Here is a 20430-nt window from a genome sequence, read left to right on the forward strand (position 1 = left end):
ATTATAGACAGGAGCCACTGCGCCTGGTCAGGGTGTTGGTAACTCTTATGTACTTGCATTGTTTAATATTTGAAATTATTTTTATAAGAAAGGGTTCGCATAACATCTCTTACAATACTCTGCCCACCTCACTCATCTGCGGTTCCCTCTAAGTTAGGTTTGTGTTTGGTTTTGTGTGTTCTTCCTGTGGCACCCTGGGAACTTGTAAACATGTTGTTCTTTACAACAGTGATATAAAAAATAGCTTGTAACAGATAGTCACATTTCTACTTCTTGGACTTGTGTTCTGAACTCCCAGAGAGATTGTTGGTTAACTGGTTTTTTCTTTTTTTTGGAGACCCATCTTTACTGCTGATTTACTGCAAATCCCAGTAGGGCTTCATTTTTCCTTTTCAGCATCTTGTTGTGTGGCTCCGTTGGCTCTTTTTGCCCATATGCCAAAGAGCTGAAAATTGATGTGGGCCATGTGAAGACTGGCAAATACCTTAAAGTTTTTAGTGACGACTCCGGCTTTCTCCTTCTTATAGACATTCTGTATGGGCATTATTGGTCCTGTCAGCTGGGTGGCTGATTTGAGTTTTTCAGAACTGTCTTCCTTCTTGGGGGCTAAGAGAGCTTCCTGGGGAAGAGGTTGAGCTTGGAGTCTTACTCCTTCAGGTGCTGAACATTGGCCCACAGGGACATGGTGGACTAATTCCACCCTCTTGTGGATGCTGGTCACCCTTAACTCTTCTAAGCTGAAGCCCCTGCCAGCTTGTACTTTGGTGTGATACCTCACTGTGGGGCAGCTTACCATGGGCCAGATGGGTCCAGATGCAGGGTGCAGGTCAATGCCATATGCTTTTGCTTGCGTCGGCAGATTTTCTGGGCTGGCTGGTTGAACCACGTGGCCATGGGCCACTGCGATTCCTTGTGGAAGTAGGGCTTTAGGATCATGCTGTTCCACCTGGGTCCTGTGGCTACCTACAGGCCTCTTCCATAGAACAGCTGAGCAGAAAGGCAGTGAAGTACTTAAGTGAAAACTTGTAAAAAGCAATTTCTAATTCTAGAATCCACACTGCCACTGTAGAAGGAAAGAGCTTGTTGCTTAATGTTTTCTTGGGCTAAAATATTGAATCCTTTGCAAAGTACCCATGCTTTTGCCTTGGTTTTGGAAGGGTGCATGCCTCTGTACTCCTCCCACAGTATCTACACAGGATTGAGGAAGAGCCCTTCACATAAATGAACCTTAACATCTGGGGGAAAGTTGTCAGATAGTTGCTTCCAGTAAGTTGAAGAAATTATTAGGCCTTCCCATAAGAGGTCTGGATGGTAACTGGCAGAAGTCATTAGATGGCAGAAATCATTAGATGGATACATAGTCACCCATAGTCATACTTTTTCAGACTAATCTTCCTTAACTTCCCTGAAATTTATATAAAATACAGACTCCAGTTACCCTGTGCTTATGTTGCTGATTACAGGCTTGCTGCAGCTTCAGCTGGGAACAAAGTCTTTCATACCACCAGCACAGCTTAAAAAAAAATCCAATAAAACTATCTTTTAATAATTCTGAGGTTGGTTTTTGAAACAATAGATACAATTATTTACTGTATCTGGTTATGATTTTGAATCAGTAATAAATACTATCTCCACCCACCCCCGCTTTTTTTTTTTTTAATGGAAACAGGTTTCATCCAGAAAACCCCAAAACAGTGACTTTTTTTTTTTTTTTTCCCCCAACCCAGGGTCTCACTCTGTTGCCCAGGCTGGAGCGCAGTGGTGTGATCAGCTCACTGTAGCCTTGACCTCCTACCTCAGCCTCCCAAGTAGCTGGGACCAAAGGGGCCACCACACCGGCTAATTTATTGTATTTTTTGTAGAGATGGAGTTTTGCCATGTTGTCCAGGCTGGCCTCAAACTTATGGGCTCAAGCAGTTCACCTACTTCGGACTCCCAAAGCGCTGCGATTACAGGCATGAGCCACTGTGCCCAGCTTACAGTGACTTTTTAAAACATTTTCAAGCTTCTCAACTCCTTTAACTGGAGGTATCTCTTCTCTCATTGTCCTCATATTTGATGTTCCCTCAGATTTCACTGCTGACTGGATGTACAACATATATTTCAAAGTCAAGGCTGGTCATGGTGGCTCACGCCTCTAATACCAGCACTTTGGGAGTCCTAGGCGGGCAGATATCTTGAGTCCAGGAGTTCGAGACAAGCCTGGGCAACATGGGGAAACCCTGTTTGTATTAAAAATACAAAAAATTAGCTGGAGGTAGTGGCACATGGCTGTGGTCCCAGCTACTCAGGAGGCTAAGGTGGGAGGATCATCTGAACCCAGGAAGTTGAGGTTGCAGTGAGCCGTGATCGCACCACTACACTCCAGCCAAGTGAAGCCATTACATTTATCTTACCTATTGTAGGCTGGCTTAAGAGGGATTTGTATTAAGAATAAAATAGGCAACCTCACAGACATCCAAGTACAGAACTCAAAATAGGGCCACACCATGGAAGGACTGGGCTGGGAGGTGATTTTTCTCTCCTGCATGCCTTCACTCTGGACTTCTGCTCCATGCTTGTGCTTTGCTCTGCAGATGAACGTTCGGCATGTGCTCCAGGCTCCTCCAGCCTCTGAGGCTTTGGCTTGCCCTCCCAGTACCCCTGGTCCCAGTGTTACTGGACCTTTCTATACAGATGCTCCTCCTCAGAAAATCTATTGAACACTCTCTCTGTCATTTCCAGTTAGCAAGATAGAGAATCTGATCTGCTTAGCAGTGGGGGTGGGAGTTCCGTAGTTGTCTCTGGATTTGTAGTGCTGCCTTTTCCAAAGACTCGAGGAGGGGCCGGATATCCAAAAAGAGGGTGTGGGTGGGGAATCAGTAATACAGTCTACTTCAACAAGAAAGTATAAAGTAGAGGCAGTGGCTCATGCCTGTAATCCCAGCAGTTTGGGAGTCCAAGGCGGGTGGATCACTTGAGCTCAGGAGTTTGAGACCAGACTGGGCAACATGGCAAAACCCCGTCTCTTCTGAAAATGCAAAAAAGTTAGCTGGGCGTGGTGGCACATGCCTGTAGACCCAGCTACTTAAGAGGCTGAGGTGTGGGAGGGTTGCTTGAGCCCAGGAAGTTGAGGCTGCACTGAGCCAAGATCACGATGCCACTGCACTCCAGCCTGGGTGACAGGGTGAGACTCTGTCTCAAAAAAAAAAGAAAAGAAAAAAGTATAAAGTAGAAGCATCTGTATGTATGATTGAAGTCATGCTTTCCATCTGTTTTTTTTCCACCTTTTCTTTTTTCTCTCTAAAACACTATCTTAATCTTCCTCATGATATCAAGTACTCATAAGCATTATTTTAATGGTTGTATCAGAATCCTTTATCTGGACTCATTGTGATTTATTTATCCATCTGTAGTTACTGGAGATACTGCCCTTTCTGCCACACTCAGTCACCCTTCTGACCTTGCACTGTGTCCAGTTATCTACTAATACACATACTGGTCATTTAGGACTTAAAGTTAATAATAAATAGTTATCATGGTTCCTAATACGTAAAAAGAATGTATCTTCCAAAAAATAGAATGGCTTGGTGGTTATGATAATCTTAAAATTTTTTAAACAGACAAATCAATATTGAAATTAACGTTTTGCTTTCTTGTATCTATTTTTCACTTCTGTTATTTTGATGATAAAGTTTCATTTGGAAGGATTTTAATTTCAAAATAGAAATAGCATGACGTGAGAATGGGAACTCTGAAAGGTTCAACTTTCTAGTCATTAGTTTCCTAAGATTGTCACAAAAGCTACTGATAGTCAATCATGATTGGCCTGTATGGAAAGTGAGTTAACATTATGTACAACTTAAGCCCTATACTTTCTATCAGATACAGAAAAATAGGTGATGTATTTGGAAAAGTATTGGGCTAGGAGTCAGGAACCTTGACTTTTAGTCCCAACCCTGCTTCTTCAGCTGAGCACCCCTGGGCAATAATTCAGCAGCTATTTCTTAAATACTTAATGAGTTTCAGGCTTTGTAGTTGGGCTGGGAATATAGACATAGATAATTGCATTCCTTGCTCTCCAAGGCTCCCTTCCTCACCCCAGCTCAACGGTGAGCTTTGCAGTGGTGCAGTCTCGGCTCACTGCAACCTCCACCTCCTAGGTTCAAGCGATTCTCCTGCCCCAGCCTCCCAAGTAGCTGGGATTACAGGCTCCTGCCACCACGCTGGGCTATTTGTGTATTTTTAGTAGAGATGGGGTTTTGCCATGTTAGCCAGGCTGGTTTTGAACTCCTGACCTCAGGTGATTGGCCCACCTTGGCTTCCCAAAGTGCTGGGATTACAGGCGTGAGCCACCTTTCTGATGCATTGTGTAAATTTGTCTCCTAACTGGCTCCAACTCTCTCTCCAGCCTGCCTTCCCAGGGCAGTTGTGAAGATCAAATGAGAAAGAATATGTATGAGAGCCAATTATAAATGATTTTAAAATGCAATAAAGATATGACCTATAGAAAATTATTTAAAGATCTTTAGAATTTTAAATAGTATGATTATCCTGAGTTCTGTATGGTTCTTATTTTAAATAGATAGGAAAGTTTTACCGTGGAGCACTGATATGGTTGAAAATCTTGGCTTGATTATTCTCCAAGAAAATGATACAGTGGTTTGTATGATTAATTTTCTAAAATTGCCAGCACCCCCTCCCCCACCAAAAAAAAAAAGAAAAACCTTTTTGGAGTTGAACGACTACATCAAAGGAACGTTGACTGTATAATGGAGAAATGTTTTCTGTGTTCACTAAAAGCTTGCCTTTGTTTGATTCCAGCTGCAGCATATCGTGAGTGATGAGATCTGTGTGCAGGTGACTGACCTTTACCTGGCAGAAAATAATAATGGGGCCACCGGAGGCCAACTGAACACACAGAACTCAAGGAGCCTCCTGGAGTCAACGTATCAGCGGAAAGCTGAGCAGCTAATGTCAGATGAGAATTGCTTTAAGGTGAGAGTTGCTCAGGTAGTCGAAGACCTTACTGGTGACAATGTCAGTTGTTAGGATTCTCCGAATCAGAAGTTAAAGCCGGCATACTTCGACCTGTGATTCTACTCCTGGAACTTTCAATGAGTTCACCAGAGAAATACAAAGTGGAAGTAATTGTCTTCCTGGACAATCTACTTTGTTTCTTTCCTACCTTTAAAGAAAAAAAAAAAACTAGTTATACGTGATTTTTACAATTTTGTATTCTTTTTCTCTGAACATTTTTCATAGTATGCTTTGTAAATATTACTGTTAGAAAAATATTGGTACATGAAATCCATGGTCATGATCATTATAGAAAAGAAAACATAGGCCCAGCACACATGGCTCACACTTGTAATCCCAGCACACTGGGAGGCCGAGGTGGGCAGATCACTTGAGACCAGCTTGGGCAACATGGCAAAACCCCATCTCTGCAAGAAATACAAGAATACAAAAATTAGCCTAGCATGGTAGCGTGCACCTGTAGTCTCAACTACTCAGGAGAATGAGGTAGAAGGATTGCCCCCGTCTTTACTAAAAATACAAAAAATTTGCCGGACATAGTGGCGGGCGTCTGTAGTCCCAGCTACTCAGGAGGCTGAGTCAGGAGAATGGCATGAACCCGGGAGGCGGAGCTTGCAGTGAGCTGAGATCGTGCCACTGCACTCCAGCCTGGGAGACAGAGCGAGACTCCGTCTCAAAAAAAAAAAAAAAAAAAAAAAAGAGGATTGCTTGAGCCTGGGAGGTCGAGGCTGCAGTGAGCCCTGATCGTATCACTGCACCCCAGCCTCGGTGACAGAGCAAGACTCTGTCCCAAAAAAATGAAAATAAAATGCAGATAACCAAAAAAAGTCACCTTAGAATTCTTTCCTGAAATTATCATTGATGACATCTCTATGATTCTAAACTTCTCTATGCTTGAGTATATATTTTGAAAGAGTTTATACTGGACAAAATGGTCTTTAACTTTTTTTTTTTTTTTTTTTTAAGGCAGGGACACACACTGTTGCCCAGGCTGGAGTGCAGTGGCGCAATCTTGGTTCACTGCAACCTCTGCCTCCTGAATTCAAGTGATTCTCACACGTCAGCCACCCTAGTAGCTGGGATTACAGTCAAGTACCACTATGTCCAGCTAATTTTTTTTTTTCTTTTTTTTTCCCCTGAGATGGAGGCTCACTCTTGTTGTCCAGGCTTGGAGTGCAGTGGTGCTATCTCAGCTCACTGCAACCTCCGCCTCCTGGGTTCAAGCAGTCCTCCTGCCTCAGCCTCCTGAGTAGCTGGGATTACAGGCACGTGCCACCATGGCCAGCTTGTGTGTGTGTGTGTGTGTGTGTGTGTGTGTATTTTTAGTAGAGACAGAGTTTCACCATGTTGGTAAGGCTGGTCTTGAACTCCTGACCTCAGGTGATCTGCCCTCCTTGGCCTCCCAAAGTGCTGGGATTATAGGCATGAGCCACTGCACCCAGCCTAATTTTTGTATTTTTAGTAGAGATGTGGTTTCGCCATGTTGGCCAGGCTTGTCTCAAACTCCTGGCCTCAAGTGATCTGCCCGCCTTAGCCTCCCAAAGTGCCGGGATTACAGGTGTGAGCCTCTGCATCTGACCGGAAATGGTCTTTTATGTATTTTTGCTCAATTAGCAACACTTCTGGGTCTTTAATGTCTTTTTTATGGCTATTTGATATTCACTTTTTAGAGAATTAATGCCTGTATTGTTGGACATTTGGGTTGTTTCCAATTTTTCACCATTATAATGGATAATTATAAAAGCAAATAGTTGGAAACATCCTAGACGTCCAACCCACTATGGGGATTGGTTAATGACATCCTGTTACGAATACTGGAGACAGATTTTGCAATTCTCAAATTATAAATTGTGAAAATGCAGGGTCTGCCCCCACCCCGAAATCTATTTTGGAAATAACTGTATTTGTGTGTGTATATTATGTTATTGTCAGGTTATAAGCTTTACTAGCAGAGAGCAATTTTTAAAGCTTTAAAAGAACACTGAGCTAGATCTAGCTTCTGGCTCTGTGTGTTTATTGATTAGTGGTGTGCCTTGAGAAACCAGAACTCTCTGAATTTCAGTTTTGTCTCTGTGTAAAATGAAGAAGGTTGAAATAAAAAATTCTCAGGTTTCCTTCCAGGCTCTGATCTTCTTCATGTGATTCTGATAGTTTACCTCGTCTATTATGTCCTAGAAGTGCGATTATCAGTGGATGGAGCATTGACATTTTGTAGTTCTGGCTACATGTGCCATATTTCTTTCTGACAAAATATTTGTTTTGTAAAACATTCTTCCTGGCATTGATTATTATTTTAGCGAATTCTAGAAGTTTGAAACATGACATAGTACTTTTTGCTTTAATATATTTCATTTTACTTGTAAGTGTAGACTTTTGCCTTTATCACTGGCCTCCCAAGATCCAGTATCTTCCTCATCTCTTCAGTTGGAGCAAAGTTTACTAAGTTTATTGCCTCTGCACCTCTCATTCCTTGAGAAGATAGATTATAGCTATAGAGACGGTCTTTTGTTTACACTTAGGTTTCTTATTTGCAGCTTATGTTTATTCAGAGCCAAGGCCAGGTCCAGCTGACTATTGAGCTTCTTGACACAGAAGAGGAGAATTCGGATGACCCTGTGGAAGCAGAGGTATGAGCAAGTACATCACAGACCCCCGGTGCCAAGCAGAGCTGGCGTGTCTTGAGAGTCTGTCCAGTGACCCTGTCTGCCAAAAGGCCAAGGCACCTAAGGCCTGTTTGAGGGTCAAGACCTGGATGCTGAAAGTACAAGTCAATCCAGCTGAAGAGAAGGGCTGCCTGGTTATAGATGTTAACCTCATCTTGCACTTAGTAAAGCTATCTCCTCTAAGGAAGTCTTATGGTTGGCAGCTTTCTTGTTTTTTCCTAAAGTATAAAAAACAACAAATGAGGTCTTTCTCATGTCATCTTGATTCTTTGGGTCTTGTTTACTTTTTATTGGACTGATAAAGTCCAGAGTTTTCAACCCCTGAATAGACAGGTGTGATTATCATAGTTGGTTATGGCAAATAATGTACACGGGAGATGCAGGCCACATGTATGATGTTGGGGGGGTCATGTGGGGTGACTTGTTTGGTGGGAATGTTGGCTTGTTGGCAGATCTTTTTTTTTTTTAAGCAATGTCAAAAATCTAGATTGTAATGTGAAGGAAACTTTCACACATTTGCCACTATAAATTTTGTTCTTTAACAGAATCCTCTGTGGGGAAATGAAACTTGTCAGTGAGCCAGCTTCTACCTGTTTATGACTTCTGATAACCTTAGCATCTCAGAAACTTAGCAGTATTGCTGGCTAACAGAATTTTTAATCCGTGTTCCAATACCTACTAACAATCATGTCTTTATAGAAAGGGACTTTTTTAATCTTGAAATTTATGAATTTGGGGCATTGTAGTCATAGAATTTACTAGAGTACGCGATGCATTAGGAGCTGTTTTTGTGATTTCCTTCCACTTGTATTTTGTGTTTGCCATCTTAGCGCTGGTCAGACTACGTGGAGCGATACATGAATTCAGATACTACCTCGCCTGAGCTTCGTGAACATCTAGCACAGAAACCAGTATTTCTCCCCAGGTGAGTGAGCCATGTCATCTGTCAGCAGTCCATACTGTGCGTGACTGAGGAATGGAGAGTTAAATGACTTTCACGTTCTTGGCTTTCATATATTTTATTTATTTGTTCTATCTGCCGGGGATGCTAATTCAAGGTTTATATGGCTGTCACAACATGAGCTTACCTGGAGCATGTGTCAAAGCATCCAGGAGGTGAGAGTTATAGGGAATCAACAGTAACCTCCCTAGTTTGGATGGGAATGTGTGTCAGAGTCTCCATGGTTCGATGGAAGAGGACTCACAGGACTCTGCATATAGTCAAACTGATTTAGTACAGCGAGAAGATGCAAAGCAAAATCAGCAAAGCGAAAAGGTGCCTGTGGCAAAGCTGGAGGAAGCCAGGCTCAAGCTTCCTAGAATCCTCTCCCAGTGGAGTCACACAGGACACTCTTAATTCTTCCAACAGTGAATGTGACAACACATGTAAAATGCTGTCTACCAGGGCAGCTCATTAGAGACTCTGTGCCAGGATTTTTATTGAGATGTAGTCATCCAGGCACTGTATGCCTAGCATGTACCAAAATCCCAAACTCTCAGAAAGAAAGCACATTTTCAGCATAAGCTATAGAGTTTGTACGAATAGTTTAGGTACAGTGAGACACTTATATGAGTTAAGGAATGGTAGAACATTGCCCAAAATCCAAGATCCCAGCCCCCAGCCAAAGGCCAACTTTTATAAGCAGGCTTTTCAAAGAATAGCAATCTTAGGCCTGCTACATTAACTCTTCTCTGCACAGAATTTTAAAAATGTTCCATCTGTTTATAGGCAGATTGTGATACTGATCCTCCAAGTATATGAAAACAGAGTTTAAAAAGTATAAAATGGGTAGAATGGCTTTCTAAATCCTTCCTAAAAGTTTTGAATTGAAATCATATGTCTTAGGTTTCCAAGAAAGTATCATCCCAGTGTTATTAGACTTATTGAGTCCTAATGAGAACATGGGAAAAGCGGTACCAGCAAAAGGCCCTGCTGGGTTCTCCATTCATTGAATCATTTAACACATTTGAGCAGTTGCTGTGTGTCAGGTTCCTCTCAACAAAACAGGCTCCATGCTAATAACATACTACAATAAACCTGTCATCATGTGTCTCTCACCAGGATGTGAGGAAGGAGGCACATTTATGTACTGTGAGGAAAAAGCAATTGATATAATCGTTCCGGTGGCAGGGTAGTTGAAGTGTATGGAACCTTCCCTCCAGAATTTCAGTTTCTAATGATTTGTCTGACAGCTAAGGGGCTCATCTTATTGGCCTCGAGACCCCTTACACACTCTTAGAGCATGAGTACTCCAAAAAGCTTTTGTTTATATGGATTATACTAGTAGTATTTACCAAGTTAGAAATAAAAACAAAGAAATGTTTTCAATCTTTAATTCATTTGAAAAATAACAATATTGGGCCAGGAGCGGTGGCCCACGCCTGTAACTCCAGCACTTTGGGAGGCCGAGGCAGTGGATCATGAGATCAGGAGATCGAGACCATCCTGGCTAACACAGTGAAACCCTGTCTGTACTAAAAATACAAAAAATTAGCTGGGCATGGTGGCGGGTGCCTATAGTCCCAGCTACTCGGGAGGCTGAGGCAGGAGAATTGCTTGAACCAGAAGGCAGAGATTGCAGTGAGTGGAGATCGCACCACGGCACTCCAGCCTGGGTGACCGAGTGAGACTCTGCCTCAAAAAAATATATATATCCCCATTATATTTTCTTAAATAATATTTTTTAATGAAAAGCTAATTCAAAACAAAAATTAGTGAATAGAGTGGCATTGCTTATATTTTATAAATTTGTTTAATGTCTGGCTTACCAGAAGAACAGCTGGATTCTCGTGTCTGCTTCTACATTCAATATGTTGCATTATGTTGTTTGGTTGAAATATGTGAAGAAAATCTGGCTTCACGCAAATGTGTAGCTGGGAAAAGGAATATTTTCAGATCCTTTAGATAACTGGATATTCTTTGATATGACAACAAAACTACCAGTGATAGTTTTTGTTTTTGTTTTTTTGAGACGGAATTTCGCTCTTGTTGCCCAGGCTGAAGTGCAATGGTGTGATCTCAGCTCACTGCAACCCCTGCCTCCCAGGTTTAAGCGATTCTCCTGCCTCAGCCTCCCGAGTAGCTGGGATTACAAGCATGTGCCACCACGCCCGGCTGATTCTGTATTTTTAGTAGAGATGGGATTTCTCCATGTTGGTCTGGCTGGTCTCCAACTCCTGACCTCAGGTGATCCTCCCACCTCGGCCTCCCAAAGTGCTGCGATTACAGGTGTGAGCCACTGCACTCAGCCCCAGTGATAGTTTCTTAAAGGTTAGTTGCAATATCAATTTATACATCAGTGGGCTTTTCATGCAGTTGTAAAAATCCATTGATTTATTTTGTATCATGAATGAATCTTTTTTTTCCTCTGTGATTTTGTAACTTTACGCAATTGGCTATTTGGAAAATATTAGCTTACTAAGTTGTACAGACCTACTAAATGTTGATATATTTTACAGTGTCTCCAAAAGAAATCACATTGATTAATATCGCTATCGCTAGGTCATCAAACACATCTTTAAGTATTGGGAAGCTGTCAAGCTCAGGGTGGCTGATACCAGTTCACCAAAATTCATAGTTTTGCTTGAAAACTCCAGTCTTATCATTGGCAACATTATTTTCCTTGAAGTGATAGGCTCCCTTGTTCATTTTTGAGAAGACATCTGCCAAATACTTGGCTGACATGGACTATATTTAGTCAGTTGTTCTTTCAGATAAAAATGGTGATCCACTTACAACTCAAGCAATTGCTCAAGTGCTTTTCTATAAGAATACCGTTGTACTTTAGCACACAAAGGTGCTTCATGTGTAGTTTCCATTTTATCACACAGCATGTTAAAAAGATGTAAACTGAGGGGTTGGGATTTAATAGAAAATGTTACTGCTTCATCAGAAACATTCTTTCTTCTTCTTTTTTTTTTTTTGAGGCAGAGTCTCACTCTGTTGTCCAAGCTGGAGTGCAGTGGCGCAATCTTGGCTTACTGCAACCTCCACCAGCCAGGTTCAAGTGATTCTCCTGTCTCACCCTCCCGAGTAGCTGGGATTACAGGTGCGTGCCACCACGCCCGGCTAATTTTTGTACTTTTATTAGAGATGAGATCTCCCCATGTTGGCCAGGCTAGGCTCAAACTCCTGACCTCAAGTGATCTGCCTGCCTCAGCCTCCCAGAGAGCTGGGATTATAAGCGTGAGCCACTGTGACTGGCCCATCAAAAACATTCTTAAGTGAAACTGGCTTTTTTCACTTAATGTCATTGTATGGTCAGTGTAAAGTTCAAAGACTTGAATCGCAATCGCATGAAGTTACAAAATTATGGAAGTAAAATAGATTAATTGATGGTACAAGATAAACCAACAGAGTTTGACAACTGTATGAAAAGCTCAGTGATGTGTAAATTGATACTGGAATTTGGTAACAATTTGTTCGATACTGCAAATACAGTTTGGTGCCACCACCAGCATTTTTATTCACCATTACTTTTTTTTTTTTTTTTCTTTTTTTTTTTTCTTTTTTCGAGACGGAGTCTCGCTCTGTCGCCCAGGCTGGAGTGCAGTGGCGCAATCTCGGCTCACTGCAAGCTCCGCCTCCCGGGTTCACGCCATTCTCCTGCCTCAGCCTCCCGAGTAGCTGGGACTACAGGCGCCCGCCACCACGCCCGGCTAATTTTTTTTGTATTTTTAGTAGAGACGGGGTTTCACTGTGGTCTCGATCTCCTGACCTCGTGATCCGCCCGCCTCGGCCTCCCAAAGTGCTGGGATTACAAGCGTGAGCCACCGTGCCCGGCCCTCACCATTACTTTTATGGTGCCAGTGCGGATGTCAACACAGCAAAAAAGGGAAATAATGTTTCAGTATTATTATGAAAATAGTTTTGATCTCACAGATCTCCTGAAAGGGTCTTGGGACCCTTTGGACAAAGAACTGCTGTCTACAGAAATACATGTATACAAAGATTCTCACTGAAGCAATATTTTGGGTTTTTTTGTTTGTTTGTTTGTTTGTTTTTGAGACAGTGTCTGGCTCTGTCTCCCAGGCTATAGTACAGTGGTGGGATATTGGCTTACTGCAACCTCCGCCTTCCGGGCTCAAACTATCTTCCCACCTCAGCCTCCCAAGTAGCTGAGACTCTAGGCACACATCACCACACCTGCCTAATTTTTTTATTTTTTTGTAGAGAAGGGGTTTTTGCCATGTTGCTGAGGCTAGTCTCAAACTCCTGAGCTCAAGCAATCCACCTGCTTCCCAAAGTGCTGGGATTATAGGCATGAACCACAGTGGCCAACCTGAAGCAGTGTTTTTAATAGCAAGTTGTGAGAAACAATATAATTGTCTAGCTGATAACTTTTCTTCACTGGATGTTGAGGAGATTTAGCAAGCCTCCCACCCTTCAGGGCATCCATTCATGTGAATTATCTTCTTTCTTGTGTATGTAGAATGGCACTAGTTTATATCATCTGGGGGAATTTTTAAAAATAGACATTCAAATAATTTTTTGTTATGTGGTTCAGATGAGGAACCTCAGTTGAAAGAAACTGTTAAGGAATGGTAAATTCGGGTACATTTTTCTGCAGCAGTTAAAGAGAATAAGACAAATCTATCATGAAATGAAAAAATATTCATGACAGTAAGTGAAAAGTTGAGGACAAAATATATAGTATGATCCTATTTTGTCTTAAAAACAAATGCCAAAGCAGAACTATAGCTGGTAATTACATGTGTAAATTTACAGAGGCCTAGAAGTTTCTCATTAAAACTCTTAACTGGCTACATCTGCTAAGGCAAGTAGGGGATGGGTGAAGATTTCTACTTTTTATTCTGTGTACCTTTGCAGTTGAAGTTTTTTTTGCAGTGAAACAGCTGAACATTTGTGTATGTATTTAACAAATTGGGATGAGTACTATGCAAGCATATAATAAAGAAAACTCACTTGGGGGAAGTCACGGGAATCTGTGTCTGGATGAGCCTCATCCTCCAGGGCTTTTCTGCCATAGGAATCTACGGCGGATCCGGAAGTGTCAACGTGGTCGAGAGCAGCAGGAAAAGGAAGGGAAGGAAGGAAACAGTAAGAAGACCATAGAGAATGTGGATAGTCTGGATAAGCTGGAGTGTAGATTCAAGCTGAATTCCTACAAGATGGTGTATGTGATCAAATCAGAGGACTATATGTATCGGAGGACTGCCCTGCTCCGGGCTCATCAGGTGAGAACCAATAACTGAAATTTCTGTACACATCTCCCACCCTAGCTAGGATCAGGGGAAGCCCAGAGTCTTCTGATTGTTTCTTTTTGTTTATGCAAACCTGTTCTTGGAGCTGAGACTTAACTGAGGAAGTAGGTATGTTGGTTGCTAAGGATGCTGTGACAAAGTACCACAGACTGTGGCTTAAATGACAAAAGTTCTGGAGACTAGAAGTCCAAAGTCAGGTGTCAGCAGTGTTGGTTCCTTTTGAGGACTGTGAGGGACAATCTGTTCTAGGCCTTTCCTAGTTTCTGGTTCTTTGCTGGCAATCTTTGGCATTCCTGGGCTTGTAGATCCCTGCCTTCATCTTCATATGGTGTTTCTACCTGTGTGTGTGTGTCTGCCTCCAGATAAGGTCACATTCGGAAGTACTGGGGGCTAGGACTTCAATGTATGATTTTTTGTTTGTTTGAGACAGAGTCTCACCTGACAGAGCCTCCCAAAGTGCTAGCATTACAGGCATGAGCCACCACGCCCGGCCAACATAAGAATTTTAAGGAGAATACAGTTCAGCCCATAAGAGCACATAAATACCTGGTGGCACCTTTTTGGTGAATTTACTCCCAGTATTTACATCTCAAGTAGTATCTGATCTTTTGCTTGTATGAATCCTACCTGTCTTTACATTCTATTTCAATTGTGAAACCTTCCTGGTGCAGCTGTGTACAGGGTGTTATGCCAGGCCCTGGGACTACAGCCATGAAGTAGAGCAGATGAAGTAATGCGATGATATGCACTACCAGGGAAACAAATCAGGTGAAGTGATCAAGGGTAACTAGCATACAGGCCTTGCTTTCACTGGAGGAGGCTTCTCAAAGGAGGTGATGCTTAAGGCCTGAATAATGACAAGGAATTAGCCTGGTGAAGAGTAGAGGATGGGTGTTTTCTAGACAAAAGAGCAAGTACAAGGCTGGGAGGAAAGGACTTGGCATATTCAAGAAATTACAAACACCATTGTGGCTCAAGGTTGCATGAAGTTAGAAGGGTAGGCAGAGGCCACATCACTTTGTCTAATAGGCCATGGTTTGGAGTTTGTTTGAGATGCATTGGGACATTTGACAAAGATAGCTTGGTGTGCTGTGAGGAGAGTGGAGATGGGTATATATAAAGTTGCAAGAGCAGAGACCACTCAAAAGGGTGCCCTTGTCCAAATGAGATGTGGGGGCCACCCATACTACTAGGGTGCCAGTGGAATTGAAAGAATTACATTGTAGATTTTATGTATTTATTTTTGAGACAGAGTTTCGCTCTGTCTCAAACCACGCCTGGCTGATTTTTTGTTTTTAGTAGAGATGGGGTTTCACCATGTTGGCCAGGCTGGTCTCGAACCCCTGACCTCAAGTGATCCACCCCCCTCAGCCTCCCAAAGTACTGGGATTACAGGCGTGAGCCACCATGCCCAGATGTAGATATAATTTAGATATTTAATTGACAAGAGATGGTGTTGGATCAAATGCGGGGGTAAGCAAAAGAAGTACATCAAGGATGGTGTCTGATTAGTTTTGGGGTTTTTTGGTTTTTGTTTTGCTTAAGTGGAGATTTTAGGGGCTCACCTGTTAATAGGAAAGGGTTATGAGGTTTGGGAGACAGATGAAGCGCTGTTTTAAGTTTGAAAGGACTACAAAACTTTCAAGTGGGAGATGTTGAGCAAACAGTTTAATGTATAATTAACCCTTGAACGACAAGGGGTTTGGGGCACTGGCCCCTGCACAGTCAAATCTGTGTATAATTTTTGACTCCCCCAAAATGGAACTACTGATAGTCTACTATTGACTGGAAGGCTTACTGATAAACAGTTGATCAACATATTTTGTATGTTGTATGTATTATATATACTGCATTCTTTTTTTCTTTCATTCTTTTTTTTTTTTTTTTTTTAATGAAAATAGACACGGCGTCTCCTTATGTTGCCCAGGGCTGGTCTCAAACTCAAGGGTTCAAACAACCCACCCATTTCAGCCTCCTAAAGTGCTGGGATTACAGGCGTGAGCCACTGTGCCCAGCCTATACTGTATATTCTTACAATAAAGTAAATTAGAGAAAAGAAAATGTTAAGTCATAAGCAAGAGAAGATACATTTACTTTTCATTAAATGGATGTGGCTCATCATAAAGGGTCCTTATTCTCATCTTGTTGAGTAGGCTGAAGAGGGAGGAGGAAGGGGAGGGGTTGGTTTTGCTGTCTCAGGGTTGGCAGAGGTGGAAGAAAACTTGCCTATCAGTGGCCCTGCGCCATTCAAAGCCGTGTCGTTCAAGAGTCTGCTCTACTTCTCTCATGGCACTGAGGGAAGTGCAGTGGCATGATTTCAGCTCACTGCATCCTCCGCCTCCCGTGTTCAAGAGATTCTCTTGCCTCAGCCTCCCAAGTAGCTGAGATTACAGGCGTGCACCACCACACCTGGCTAATTTTTTTTTGCTATGTGTTGTGTGTCTGCCTGTCTCTGATTCACATTATTTGGGACACCGGGCAACACCAGTTTTGTCTTTGTATCTCTTCTAGTATCTCCTTGCATGTGGACACCAATAAATTTTTACTGGATGTGTTGGTGGGAACAGAACCCCCCTCTGAACATCTGCCAAGCCTGGACTCTGTTTGCCAGGGTGGGGTAACACAGTGGAGGGAGAGTGGGTTTTAAGCCGTTTGCTTTGCACTGTCTGGCTTAGAGGTGGATCTCCATGCTGATAGAAGTGATCAGTGACTCACTGGGTCCCACCCAGGATACATTAGAATCAGCTGGATTGCTGGTTTAAAATGCACATTGGTAAAACCAAGGGAACGTGGGTTTTGGGGGTTTTTGGTTTTTTTTTTGTTTGTTTTTTTGTTTTGTTTTTTTTTGGAGACGGTTTGGCTCTGTCATCTAGGCTGGGGTGCGGTGGTGCTCAATGCAACCTCCACCTCCCGGCTCAAGCAGTCCTCCCACTTCAGCCTACCGAGTAGCTGGGACTACAGGTGTGTGCCACCATGCCCGGTTAATATTTGTATTTTTGTAGAGATGGGGTTTTGCCATGTTGCCCAGGCTGGTCTCAAACTCCTGAGCTCAAGCGAACTGCCTGCCTCAGCCTCCCAGAGTACTAGGATTACAGGCATGAATCACTGCACCTGGTCAGAAATGTGTATTTTTTAACACATTCCCTAGGTTATACTAAAGCATGCTAAAATTGAGAACAGTGAGCTTTTTCAGCCCAGAGTCTGTGTTCGCATTTCTTTGGAGGCTTTATGGATTTTCATGCCCTCACATGTTCTATGTTCTTACCTCTTTAACTTCTCTTTAAACAGAGAATCCTTTTTTTTTTTTTTTAAGAAAAAAACAGTAGTATCTAAGACTTGAGCCCACATCTTTCCTTTGCTCCTTTAGAAGAAAATTAGGCTTTATATTTGAAGGGCTCTTTTTTGGTTCTGCTTCATTTAATAAAAAATTTTCTGTCTGTTTTGCAGTCCCATGAGCGTGTAAGCAAGCGTCTACATCAGAGATTCCAGGCCTGGGTAGATAAATGGACCAAGGAGCATGTGCCCCGTGAAATGGCAGCAGAGACCAGCAAGTGGCTCATGGGTGAGGGGCTGGAGGGCCTGGTGCCCTGTACCACCACCTGTGATACAGAGACCCTGCATTTTGTGAGCATTAACAAGTATCGTGTCAAATACGGCACAGTATTCAAAGCCCCTTAACTGCAAAGCCAGAGCAGATAACTTGGGGTAGTGTGTGGGGGGTGTGTGTGGGCCTATGCACTCACACACTGAAGAAACAAGGAAGATGCCTTTCAAGCCTCACTGGGCCTCTCTGGGACATGGCCACCTGACCTGTGTGTGGCTGGTGCAGCCTGGCACCAAGTGGGCTACCTGTTAGGAACATGAATACCTTACAAAGCTGAAGCTGGAACTTTTCCCAAAGGGTTTTGGGTATAGCCTGCCCTGGAGGGGAAGGAAGTCCATGCAAGCAAAGACATGCAGTTTGCTTGCACACACCAGCAGAGCTAAGACTGGAGTCTCCTGTGGCCTAACTTTCAATGAGGGAACCGGATGCTGTTCACACTTTGACTGGATGGAGATGCATTTACAAAACAGACTGGGGAAGGACTTAATACTCAGATGTATTGGAACTATCATGGTCACTGCTCCTCTTCCCTCCCCACAAAAGGAAAAAAAAACTGGATTTGATTTTTTTTTCTGGTCACTTGAGCACATCTAAGATCACCCATTAGGTTTTATCTGGGACCTGCAGTTTGGCTTTGGGATTGATCATCTTGTGGATTTTATTCCTGACGATTCCCTTGCTGCCTACCCTTTTCTCTCCTCTGGTTCTCAACCTCAACGAGTTCAAATCAGTCGTCCTTTTTAGCTCCCGTGGAACTGTTTTGTATCTGCCTCTTTACTAGTCTACCCTAGTGCCATCCACCAGCTTTACTCTCTGACACACACACGTACACACACACAATTTTAACTTGTTTTTTTTGTACATAATGTACATACTGTCAATTTTTTATTAAAAGAAATATGCTTTGATGTGCTAGCATAACTGCTCTAGCTTCTTGTGTACCATAGTACTATGTGGCTTCAGATTTAGTACCTATGAACAGATGTACAAGACATTTATTACACTTTTTACCAAAGGGAGTTACCATTGTAGTACTTTTGTGTAAAACTTGTCTTCCCCTTTGCCCTTTTTTTTTTTTTTTTTTTTTTTTTTTTTTGTAAATAAATAAAGCTTGGTTCTTACTTAAGGAATAAACTCTGAACCCACGTCCCTTGTCCTCATCAGAAAATACTGTGAAGCAGGGATTTTGACTTCAGTTCCTTATCCAGGGTAGAAACAGGATTTTGCTTTAAATACTTGTTACTTGTCCCAAATCAAAATATTCCAAAATCTTAGAATACTTAAGTCTTTTAGTACATGTTTTTTTTCCCTTGTTCAAATATCTGAAAATATTTTATATTTGGGTAAGTTGTCAAGCTATGTAGTTTGTATTTCTATATATTTTTTCTTATTAACATTGGTGATGGATGGGGGTGAGCAACTTAAATACCAAACCAGTGTTTGAAAAAAAGTGTGTATAAGCATGTGGTATATCTTATAAATGGAGTTGGGAGGGAGAGAATTTGAAATGGGATACCTATTTTTATAATTACATAAATTTAAACTAGCAGACATTTAAACATGAATGATTAGGATTTTTCTATGTGGTTAACCTGGACTTTCTGAACAAAGGCCAACTGAGCCCCTCCCAGTACTCTGGTGGATTTTTCTTCAGCAACCATTACGCAAGTCTTAGTTGTAACCAGCGATGTTTTGTGTGTTTTATGTTTGCTTTTTAGTTAAAAATCACCACCACCACCAAAAAGAAAAAAAATTTTTGGCTCTTGGATTTCCAAAACACATGGTAGACGTCTCTGATTTTAGGCTTTTATTGTTTAAAGACAAAGTCTCACTTTATGACCCACACTGGAGTGCAGTGGCACGATCATAGCTCACTGCAGGCTTGACCTCCCAGGCTCAAGCAATCCTGCCACCTCAGCCTCCTGAGTAGCTGCATGCCACCACACCCAGCTAATTTTTTAACTTTTTGTAGAGATAGGGTCTTGCTATGCTGCCCAGGTTGGTCTCAAACTCCTGGCCTCAAGCTGTCCTCCCACCTTAGCCTCCCAAAGTGCTGAGATTACAGGTGTGAGCCACCAGAGCTGGCCTGATTTTAGGCTTTTTTTGTATTCGGGAGAGGAGACTGTGAGCCAAAGCGTAGGGTGCCAAAAAGAGCTTTGTGGGATGAGATTTTAGGGCAAAGCTGGGGCAGTGTCTGACTTGGCAGTGGTCATGTGTACTGATTTAGGGGAAAGATTTTGAGGTTTTCTCAAATAATTCACCTATCCCCCTGTGTTCCCTCAAGAAGGTCATGTTGACCTGGAACCATAGGGGAAATTGGTGAGGTGTGATCAGGGTCAGCCCCAGCTGTTGCTGCCCCTGCACAGTGTTTTGTCCAGAGCACTTGCCTGCAGGTCAGGATAAGATTTCAAGGCCAGTTCAGGAGAAAGTCCCAACCCACCAGTGCAACCAACAGAAGAGTAAGTTTTACCTACAGCCTGGGTTTTCACAAGTAGCATTTTTATTCCTCCTGCTGTCTGACATCTGAGCTCCAAGCTCTAAACCCAACCTCTGTATTACATGCAGCAGCAGGTTATCTTTATTTTAAATCATATTTGTTATTCTGTACTTAGTCACCTTTCCGTGTGATCTGCATTTGAAATGTTGTAAACTTGGTCAGTATTTCCATTAAAATATCAGGGCTAATCTTGCGTATTTTTTTGTTCCTAATGGTTTTATAGACAAAAGACTCTCTTGGCAACCCCAGGAGAAAAAAATAAAGCTGTCAGTGGAGTACTAGGGATGAGAATGAAACTGGAGGTCTGTTTCTGGTATTATGGCTTCCCTGGACTCTACAATCCTGTATGGTGAAACACATTTTTCTATTGGGATCGTCAATGCCATGACTGTTTGCCACTTCAAACTCCAGTTTCTGGTGAC

The 20430-nt window shown here is 42.4% G+C and overlaps 1 protein-coding gene and 1 pseudogene across 11 annotated transcripts in view; one reads left to right on the top strand and one right to left on the bottom strand.

The window, feature by feature from the left end:
- Nucleotides 1-18429, top strand: part of SIN3A (SIN3 transcription regulator family member A) — an 83230-nt gene extending 64801 nt beyond the window's left edge. For all 11 annotated transcript variants that reach the window (XM_055277698.2, XM_055277699.2, XM_055277704.2 and 8 more), the window contains 5 exons: nucleotides 4804-4977; nucleotides 7554-7646; nucleotides 8513-8607; nucleotides 13673-13880; nucleotides 17355-18429. In XM_055277698.2, the coding sequence (XP_055133673.1) occupies nucleotides 4804-4977; nucleotides 7554-7646; nucleotides 8513-8607; nucleotides 13673-13880; nucleotides 17355-17585 (801 nt within the window). In that variant the 3' untranslated portion in view covers nucleotides 17586-18429. The remainder of the gene's footprint in view (nucleotides 1-4803; nucleotides 4978-7553; nucleotides 7647-8512; nucleotides 8608-13672; nucleotides 13881-17354) is intronic.
- On the bottom strand, nucleotides 380-936 carry LOC129482236 (large ribosomal subunit protein eL13-like; annotated as a pseudogene).
- Nucleotides 18430-20430: the final 2001 nt, after the last annotated feature.

The sequence above is a fragment of the Symphalangus syndactylus genome, chromosome 5 (assembly GCF_028878055.3).
Source record: "Symphalangus syndactylus isolate Jambi chromosome 5, NHGRI_mSymSyn1-v2.1_pri, whole genome shotgun sequence".
In the NCBI taxonomy this organism is placed as follows: Eukaryota; Metazoa; Chordata; class Mammalia; order Primates; family Hylobatidae; genus Symphalangus; species Symphalangus syndactylus.